The sequence below is a fragment of the Ipomoea triloba genome, chromosome 2 (genome assembly GCF_003576645.1).
Source record: "Ipomoea triloba cultivar NCNSP0323 chromosome 2, ASM357664v1".
Lineage (NCBI taxonomy): Eukaryota > Viridiplantae > Streptophyta > Magnoliopsida > Solanales > Convolvulaceae > Ipomoea > Ipomoea triloba.
Window position 1 is genome coordinate 21,009,371 of NC_044917.1, and position 10,010 is coordinate 21,019,380.

At 38.0% G+C, this 10,010-nt stretch overlaps 2 protein-coding genes across 2 annotated transcripts; one reads left to right on the forward strand and one right to left on the reverse strand.

Annotated features, from left to right (window-relative positions):
- Nucleotides 1-1,496: 1,496 nt before the first annotated feature.
- Nucleotides 1,497-4,546, forward strand: LOC116004086 (transcription factor ICE1-like). The gene is made up of 4 exons (XM_031244022.1): nt 1,497-2,663; nt 3,373-3,600; nt 3,697-3,867; nt 4,127-4,546. Exons 1-4 carry the CDS (start codon nt 1,611-1,613, stop codon nt 4,205-4,207), a joined length of 1,533 nt encoding a protein of 510 aa, XP_031099882.1. The 5' UTR covers nt 1,497-1,610; the 3' UTR covers nt 4,208-4,546.
- Nucleotides 4,534-9,606, reverse strand: LOC116004079 (auxin response factor 2A-like). Its single transcript, XM_031244015.1, has 15 exons — nt 9,299-9,606; nt 9,079-9,194; nt 8,773-8,868; nt 8,557-8,613; nt 8,308-8,463; nt 8,127-8,211; nt 7,693-7,783; nt 7,431-7,595; nt 7,218-7,337; nt 7,034-7,109; nt 6,773-6,944; nt 5,743-6,683; nt 5,463-5,653; nt 5,141-5,358; nt 4,534-4,996 (listed from the first exon to the last, which is right to left on the reverse strand). The coding sequence occupies exons 1-14, from the start codon at nt 9,378-9,380 to the stop codon at nt 5,181-5,183; spliced, it is 2,526 nt and encodes an 841-aa protein (XP_031099875.1). The 5' UTR covers nt 9,381-9,606; the 3' UTR covers nt 4,534-4,996; nt 5,141-5,180.
- Between the last annotated feature and the right edge of the window lie 404 nt (nt 9,607-10,010).

Genomic DNA, 10,010 nt, shown 5'->3' on the forward strand with positions numbered 1-10,010 from the left:
TAGCTTACATTTATTTTTGCAATGCAATACAATTTTGAAGATAAGCACAACTCCTATCTAAGAACATTTTCAAAAAAAAAAAAAAAAAAAAAAAACCTATCTAAGAACTAAATAAATTTTTGAAGCAACTAAATATATATATACTTTTTTGAGTAAGTCAATGCCCACGCTGAGGTCGCTCGACCACAACGTCTTTAACAACTAAATAATTATTTTTAAACTTAAAAAAATATAAATATATAAAGACAAAGAACAACAATTAAAAAACTTATTATTTATTAATCATTATCAAAATTGTAAATTACTTAATTTTTAAACAAATATTATATAGCTCATCACATCAATATTAATATTATTTTTAAACAGATACTACATTGTAACAGAATCAGTAGTACTCAAAAAAAAAAACAACAATGTTATACTCTTATTAAATAATAACATAACTTTTTTTTTTGTAGTCGAAGTACAAAATTTGACAAAATAGAAATGTTTTTTTAATCTTTTTTTTACTACACAAAAAAATTATGCATTAACAAAGTAATAAACTTTTGAGCATTAATTCAAATGAGATAAAAATTACAAAAAAAAAAATTAAAAAAAATAATAAAAACTAATTAACAAATAAGCAAGTCGTAAGAGCTTAATTACTAAGATATCGCTGGAATAAACGTTGTTTTACAACGGGATGTAATGATGTAGACTACAGTAAACATGACAAATAATGTGTTCATAAAACATGATTTAACACATTATGCTAATAAGATTCATGCTGTCACACACTCATTAAAAAAAAAAACTATCTAAATAAAATTTAAATCCAATTTGTTATTTACCCTATAAAAAAAATACAGTAACATAATTTAACTTAACTTTTCTTTTAATCTATCCAATTTCGCGCAAAACATCTTAAATGCCATCATCCAAAAAGGGTAAAATTTAGTAACAACAGAGACATTTTAAATATTTTTTATTGGATTTTGTCTCGATGATCAAATGTGGTATTAATATATTTAAAATCTTGACATTTTAATGGTTGAAGTAAATAGTATCTTATTTTCTAAGTAATTTGTTCATATTTAATTATGTACACGATAAAGCAAAACTCAGAATTTGATATACTGAGTTGGTTGAATTGGTTTGGTAACCGCAAGACTTTAAGTTCTATTCTTCACCTAGAAGGAGTGCACTTTTAAAATAACGGTGCGGAATTTTCTGTAAATAAAAAAGTAATGTTATTCACCCCTAAAATAAAATTCTATTAATTTCACCTAATGACAGCCACAGATACTATTCGATCTCCTAACATGACATTTTTTTATTGGATACATTAATAATTTTCTAAAATTTGTTGGAATAAGCAAATTTATAGCATGTAATGATTATAAAGCTGTCAAGAAGAGAAATTAGGAGGGGTAAAAAGTATTTATCATTTTTTTTAAAAAAAATTGAAATATATGTATATGTCGGTAAAAAGTAGAAACAATGAAATGGCAGCAAACATGTAACGTTCGAAGTTGAAGGTCTGACGCTGCCTATAAAGCCATATATCTTTGAGCACAAAACTACAAAACTCGTTTTTTCCCTCCCTCCCTCCAAATCCTTGTTGTGACATGAGCGCAGCAAAGCAAATTGAAGGGAAACAGGTTGGAAATCAAGAAAGCGAGGGATTGAAAAAAATGCTGGATGGAATGGTGTGGATGGACAGGAAAGAGGGAGACGATGATGAACAAGGCGCGGGTTGTTGGGCACAAAACAACAATGGGGGAATGGTCTCGTTGGTGGATGGAGAAGATGTGGGGGGGTGGTACATGCCCATGCCCATGCCGATGCATAGCCTCGCTGATCAGAGCAACGCCGCCCTGTTGTTGCACCCAGTAGAGTCAACCTCTTCCTGTTCTCCATCTTCTGCCTTGAATAGCCTTGAGTCGTGTCAGTCTCAGGTACACTATTTCTTGCCTCCCAAAACCAACAGCAGCATCATCAATCCCTTGGAAAGTGGTTTTGAAAATGGGTTTCTTCAAAATCATGGTTTGAGCAGAGGGACAGGGATTTTGGGTGGTGGGTTTGCTGAATTTACTTCTCAGAATCCCAATTTCAACACTGCATTTGGCTCAACCAATTTGCTACAGCCCCAAACTGGGTTTGGAGAGACCTTCTTCAATGACAATAATAGCAATGCTTTGTTTCTTAATCTCAATAGGTCTAAATTGTTAAAACCACTTGATAATTTTGCCTCAATTGGTGCACAACCCACTCTCTTTCAAAAGAGGGCTGCTCTCAGGAAGAATCTTGCTAATAATTTGGAGGTTCTGGGAATTACCAGGACTTTAAGCAATGTTGATAAGAAGCAGGTGGAAGTGAGTGAAATGATTGATTTGAAGAGGGAGGGAAACAATGGGGATGTTGATGAAGTGAACAAAGACAGGTCCTCCAACTTCAACTATGATGATTCAGATGAGCTGCTGCAGCTGAATAATAATAATAATAATAATAATTCTAACGACGACGAGAGCGTTAAGAACAACAATACCAGTGGAGATCAGAAAGGGAAGAAGAAGCAGGGGGGGCTTCCTGCTAAGAATCTCATGGCTGAAAGGCGCCGTCGCAAGAAGCTCAATGATAGGCTTTACATGCTCAGGTCTGTTGTCCCCAAGATTAGCAAGGTAACAACAACAAACTTTCTTGCTTTTAATTTGCAGCAAATCACTAGTTATTCAACCATATCATATTATATGTAATATGTTATGAAATTTCTATACATGTTTTAGCGCCTTCCCTTTAATTTGCAAAGGTCGTCTGCAATTTAGTTATTGTGATAATGAATGGCGTGCTTGTGCTTGACATTGCTCATTATTAACCCTTTATTTATGATAGCATAGCATTAAATACACTCACGAGGAGTCTATGAACTATTTTTCAAATGCATCTTAAATTTTGGACCATGGGCACATATTGAAAGCTACTAGAGTAAAACCACATCTCTATCTCTATGAATTTATCCACTTCACTCGCATTTATTGCAGAGTAATTATTGAGCACAAATTTTTTTTTTTCTCTCTATCTCTATCTGCAATACATACATTTAATAAAAGGTCAAAACCTTTCTTGTACTTGTTATTCTGATTTGCCCTTTTGCACGGTATGGCATTTACTCTGTGAATACCAGAATAACATCTTAGACGAGACGAAGAATTGGCAGTTAAGTGCATTACTAACTTGCATCTGGGTTCTGCTTTAATTTGCACTAATAAAAAAAAAATGTATCCTTTGTGATATGGGTGATAGAGACAGAGAATGTGGAGGACAGTAGGTTAATGCAAATAGATAGATGAGAGAGAGTGTGATGAGGGGTGTGTGTGTGTGTTTTGGCAGATGGACAGGGCTTCAATCTTAGGGGATGCGATTGAATACTTGAAGGAGCTTGTGCAGAAGATCAATGACCTCCAAAATGAACTGGACTCCTCCACTTCACCTGTGGTGACCACCCCCTTCTACCCTTTGACACCAACTACAGCTGCATCTTCCCGCATCAAAGAAGAAATCTCTCCCACTTCATTTCCAAGCCCGCTGCCTAGTCCAACTGGACAACCCCCTGCAAGAGTAATGCTTTTATCAATCCTTTTTACCTTAATTAGCTTCAGAAATTCATTTCAAGTTTTTGTTTATATATATATATATGGATGGCTTGCATTGTAGGTTGAAGTGAGGGTAAAAGAAGGAAGAGCTGTGAACATCCATATGTTTTGCAGTCGTAAGCCTGGCCTCTTACTCTCAACAATCAGGGCTCTCGACAACCTTGGCCTGGATGTCCAACAGGCTGTTATCAGCTGCTTCAATGGCTTTACCATGGATATCTTCCGAGCACAGGTATTCCTATTCATTCATTCTATACCTATACCTTTGTTCAATATTAATATCATTTCTTTTTCCACCACCTACTCACCAACAATAAAGCTGCTGCAAATGCAAATGCAAATGCAATCAAGTTATTATTGAAGATCTCATTTCAACTTTTGTATACTTCACTGGAATGAATAACCAACCTATCATTGCTTCTTAGTTTGATACAATCATAGAGGAATGAGAATTGACCCGAATTCATTTCTGTATATAATATGCAATGCAGCAATACAAGGAAGGTGATATCCATCCTGATCGAATCAGAGCTATACTTCTGGATTCTGCTGGCTTCCAGGGGATGATCTAAGCTGCTCAAGTTGTTGTATGTTTATCCAAGTCAAGTTGAGGACGGTTTTCTGCTCTTCCTGATTGATTGCGCAATGTTTATCTATCTGCTTCTGCACAACAGATCAGATACTTTACCTTTTCCCTTCCCCTAGGCCTGCCCTATCTACTTCATCTTCGCTGCTTAGCTTCAATTTCGTTTGTAAGAAACAAGTATTTGTTTTGCAGACTGAGTGGTGTTGATTTCTTATTCTATGTTGTGAACATTCTGAGTTAATTAGAACAACACCTTTTGTATTTTCAACCTCAAGAAGCAATCCATTCAAGAAAAAACCATCACAGGTGGTGTTGAGATTTGCAATTTGCTTGCATCCTCCTACCCACAAGGGGAAGACAATAATGCATTCACCCATAACTATACACATTAACGTCCAAAGTATCAACACATAATCAATCATCATTCATCATCAATTCAATATAAGCCCAAGTATTAACTACTACTTGCCTACATTCAAGCTGAAAACAACAGACTATGTACAAAGTGGAAATTTCAAGCAAGGTTATGCCTAGTGGATAATATATATATATATATGTGCATATACTATGTATATAAATAGTGCACCATATGTCGGCTCCAAGAAAGGGGTCCAAAATTGCAAGTTATAGAATACGTGCTGTGCTGTGCTATATTGAGAGAGACACCCCGCCACCTGAAGTTAAAGGGACCTCTCATATGCATCTTACGACATTCAAGTATCCCAAAAAAATCAACAGCTGTATGGACAATGGTCTTCTCCCTGCTTCAAATAACCTGTGTCCATTAACACAAAGTCACTCAGTTTCTGTAGACAACTTCATCTTTCACTTTCTGTTTAAATCATCATATATTCATTCTCTTAAACACACATTAAAATGCCACAGGACATAAACTAATCATATTCTTCTTATACTTTACCTATAATTTGGCTATAAATATATATAGCTCCAAGGAAAAGTTAACATTCCTCGGCACTGCATGCTGAAGGAATCTGTGAATTCTTCACTTCTCTAGTGTCCAATCCTTCTGCAACTGATGATGTATCCTCGTCTTTTGAATTCAGAGTCCCTGGGTTCATCCGTTGTACCTCTTCCTTCGTGTAGATGTAGATCTTGCGAACCATTCCGCAGAATTCTCTGTTCCAACACAACAAATGAGATTAAAATGAAGAAACAACAAAGGGGAAAGTAAGTTGTCTTTCTTAGTTTCTGTACTTAAGAATATAGAAAGAAGTTCTTACTGCCATGGATCATCCCCCACGAGCATCATATCACCCTCATCATCAGTATATACAACCATCCAATTCTTATTCATTGCCTTAAGTTCACCATTAAAATCAAACAGCTTGTCCAGTTCAGCAAGCAATTCATCATAATTGTTGAACTTGGTAAGATCCACAGACCTACCAAGCGCAGTGCCCTGCTTATGAACCTGTACTCAGAAGATACATTTTTCAATATATTATTTTAAGTTCAATGAAATATCAATAGGAAAAACATGCAAGAAAATCATTTTAGAACCTTAGTGCAACTCCTTGTTGAGCCACTATGAACTTTTCTCTCCCTATCTTTATCAGCAGGTTGAATATGAAATAGTTTTTCCTCTTCATTGCCAGTTACCCCATCGTCTACCACTTTAGAGCCATTTGATTGCTCCAACCTTTGATCAGATTCAACCACATGGGAGTGATGAGATTGTATACCAATATGCAAGTGACCTGACTCAATTGTGGTATTTTTGTGTAAAATTTCAGTATCCGTGGTAGGAGAGTTGCTTATGAGGGGTATCCCAAAGAGTTTGCAGTTTCCCTCTTTTGGTTTCATAGCCTCATGCTGCTGCATCAGCATTGGGTTGAGCATTCTCTCTCGCGCATGAGCAGGCATTTGCAGGTATGGTACTGGTTGACGCCCCAACCAGCTCCCTTGCTGATTGTCAACATTATGACCAGGTGGCATGGAACACTCTATGTGACCACCATACCTGGAGTCTCCCCTAGCTTGATACGAAGCATCAGAACCCTGACCATGTGGTTTAATGCCCGAATCCATCAAATTAAGCGATAGACCAGAAGGTACAATAGACCATGGCTTTCCTAGTAAGCTCCCTTCCTGATATTGTTTTTGTCGCTTTGTCAAACTAACAGTAGCTGACGTTTGATCCCCGGGTTGTAAAGAGAAGCCACAGGAAGAATTCATTTGTGTCCCAAAACCTGATAATAGATCTGTAAACGATGGTTCGGGTCTCCCTAAAGGCAGCCATTTATCTGAACCACATCTACGTGACTCAGAAAGAACATCAATCTTTTCATCCTCCAGAGATGGTGGCCATACCATTGGCTTTTCAGAGGAATTTGACTCATTACTCTCTGCAAAGGTGCCCCTCAAAGTCGATAATTCCTGACTGTGCAAGACCCTTGAGAACCCACTGGCAGGTGAAGGGTCTGCACATAGTTTAGATGAACCTATAGTAAATCACAGTACATGAAACTCAATTAATCCAGAGCCAACAGGGAGATGTCAAAAAATGGTTGTGCATGGAAGAGCAAACTACCTTCTCTTGTTAGAACAGATGAATCAGGAGAAGAAGGCAGATTGTTTGATCGAGGCCTTTTTGGCCTTGGGACAGGAAGGGGATTGAGAGCAGGGGGAGTAAGAGCTGGCTCTATATTCCAAGGTGAGACTCGGTCTGGCCTAGGAACAGAAGAAGTTTCATCCCAACGCACCTTAAAGTAAAGGCACAGAATAAACTTTGTTTAGAATAAAAATAAAAGGCACAAGCAACAATACACCAAAAGATCTGACATATTATTACCTTGAGACATCTCCATTTTGATTCTTGCCACCTCTGTGGATCACCATCTTCAATACCAACAATAGTACCAGTAAACCTACAAGATTGGGAGTTACCCACACATAATACAAAAAGTTAATTATTAGTCTAGATTTCAAAGAAAGAAGAAACCTCTGACCAGCAATAGTCCTAAAATTACACATACCTCTGCTCTGGAGCTTCTTCTCCTTCAAACCTCATTTTAAACCTCATCCCTATAGTGTAGTTACTTTTTTCAGACTCCATATACTGGTCATATGGAATAATAAATTCAGCAGGACTTGTCCTGTCATATACACAATTCACAAATGAACACACTAGTTAGTAACCATGGTTCATGCAACTGCAGAAACAAGAAATGGAATCTTCTATCACATACCTAGGTTTGTAATATACTGTAAAGATGGTTTTAGTCTGAATGGCATGCCATGCCGTTGCAAGTACTCCAAGATGCATGCTATGACTGGATATAACAGAAGATGGTGCATTGCCCTGATGTCTCATGGCACGTCTAACCCCAACACGAAGCTCCCCATTTTCACCTCTGAAAATAGAAAATGTTAATAATAGTATTAGATGCCTGGTCTATGAAAGCAACAGGAAAAAAATATAAAATCATTAATAAAAAAAAGCTCACTAACCGTAAAAATATGAAAGCATCCCCAGCAACAAGCCTTTTCGAACTAACAAACACACTCCAACCGCTTTGAAGGAGATGCCTCCGTGGTTGGCCTGAATTAAGTTGGCAGCTTAAGTTTTAAAAAGGCAAGTAGAGAACTAACCAGGTTGCAAGTGACAGCCAAAAATAGCTTTTAGTATATACTACATAGTACTCTGTATATAGACAAACATAAGAAATCTGTTCAATGATACTCCATACTTAGCATTTAATGTGATCCTGGTATCTTTTAAACCAACTTGATAAGAATTTCTATTTCCATATTTACACTAGTAGTAGATGTGTTTGCACCAGATTGAATTAATTGAATGGATGATAAATGTTTGATGTCAATCATACTTAGTCCAAACATCATACAATCAGGCAAGGGATTATTAAGAACATAAGGAATTATACCCCGAAATATATGTCTGAAGCGCCACTCATTTCCATGCAAATCCTTGGCCACCAACTCCTGGGTTGGAGGCTGCCGGGACATGTCCTATAACAAACCAAAGATTGAGTAACAGCTTAAGCCACTGACATCTGAGAGAGATATACAGATACCAAGATTGTAAAATAAAGAAATCCTTCTAACCAGTGGGGGGAGACATTCATCAGCATGTCGCCTCAGCACAGAAAATCCACCATGGGTGCTAGTATCTGAGGCTGTAAGCGTCTTACAGAAAGAGTGCACATGAAAGCGTGGAGGAGGAGGGGGCATGTTTTCCTTCTTCACTGCATTCTCATCATGCTGCCATTAAATCACACCAATTACAACATAACCATACACAACATTCAAATATCACATATTGACACCGCTGCCTTCAACAATGAATGAACTTACATCTGGTACTGGCATCAGAGTTACTTGAGCATAAACCTCATCAGTATCTGGCTCAGCCTGAACATTCACAAAAACATGAATTTTTCATATGACACATAAATTAAAAGGTACTGGGTTTAATAGCACAGCAAAACAAACTAGAATTTTACAAAATTAAACAATAATTATAAATGCCCTTAGGATAAAACCAATAGATCAGTATTGACTAACAATTACCTTCAAGTGGACATTAACCACGCGACAGAGGATCTTCGAAGGAAGATTATACATAGGCATCTGTTGATCTGCTACTTGATTTGTTGATGCCTCAACCTACCAAACAAACCCATTAAATTCGCAAAAACCAAATCTCAGAATATTGCTCAAAAGTAACAACAGAAAAAAGTAATAAACACAAAAACTAGAGATAAAATGCACAAACCAAACGTGATGGAGCCAAATAAGAGAGAGTATGAGGAGAATTAGAAGAAGATGTAAAGAACCTGAGCTCGTTTAAATGCTTTACACAGTTGTAAAACAAACCTGTTCAATATGACCTTGCGGGAAATAGTAAACCAGTTCCCCCTCTCGTGGCACGGTGACCAGCGGCCCTGCACAAGCCCGCCATAGCTCCGTGTACAACGCCGTTTCAGCATCCACTAAACCCCCCCCCAAAGAACAGAGTAAATTGAGTTCACAACTAAAATCAACATATACATCAAAACAATAAACAAACAAACAAAACAGAAGGCGCTAGATTTACCTTTTCCGGCGCAGGAGACGCCGCGAGCTCCGACATCATTCTGCTCAGCGTAACCTTTGATTGAGACCTCTGCAGTAGTCATTTCCGAACAGAACACACACAAATACACTTTATCAGACTACAACAGATCTCTCATCCTCCAAACGCAGCTTCTCCAGAACCGATTCTCAGCCGGAGAAAGGCCAGAATCACTTCAATCAAACGGAAAATCAAGATTCAACCACTTTCTCACTCTACTCTCTCTCTCTCTCTCTACATCAACGATTTTCTGTGTCTCCCACAGGATGGGCTTTGTAGCGTTAGGACCAGGGGAGAAGAAAAGAGAGGCCCTTTCAATACACAGAGGGGTCAAAACAGTAAAAACACAACAAAATTATTTTCAACCGCGGTAAGATTCTAACCCCGTTTGGCAACGGGGAGTAGCCGGTGGGAATTTCCGGCGACCGGGAGTAGCCAGTGGAGAAGAAGGCGTTGGGGGGACAAGCGGACAACTAATAAAGGCAGGGAATTAGAGCGTCAGGATACGGGCCTTAAGCGCTGCCGTGATGCCATTGGGTTAGCATCTCACGCCGTTTGTCTACTACGTTAGCGTAAAGCTGTTGTGGCTTTTACGGGGAAGTGGGCCTGTCTTGCTAATTACGGGCAGGGCAAGATGGGGTTTGGGGTTGGGTCCCATTCTTCATTTTAACCATGGTTAAGTTTAGACTACGGT

Coding starts and splice junctions, on each gene's coding strand:
- LOC116004086 (XM_031244022.1), top strand. CDS start 1,611: ATGAGCGCAGCAAAGCAAATTGAAGGGAAACAGGTTGGAAATCAAGAA. Junction 2,664..3,372: donor TTGTCCCCAAGATTAGCAAG/GTAACAACAACA, acceptor GTGTTTTGGCAG/ATGGACAGGGCTTCAATCTT. Junction 3,601..3,696: donor CTGGACAACCCCCTGCAAGA/GTAATGCTTTTA, acceptor CTTGCATTGTAG/GTTGAAGTGAGGGTAAAAGA.
- LOC116004079 (XM_031244015.1), bottom strand. CDS start 9,380: ATGACTACTGCAGAGGTCTCAATCAAAGGTTACGCTGAGCAGAATGAT. Junction 7,784..8,126: donor CTTCAGACATATATTTCGGG/GTATAATTCCTT, acceptor AACTTAATTCAG/GCCAACCACGGAGGCATCTC. Junction 7,596..7,692: donor GATGCTTTCATATTTTTACG/GTTAGTGAGCTT, acceptor TTCTATTTTCAG/AGGTGAAAATGGGGAGCTTC.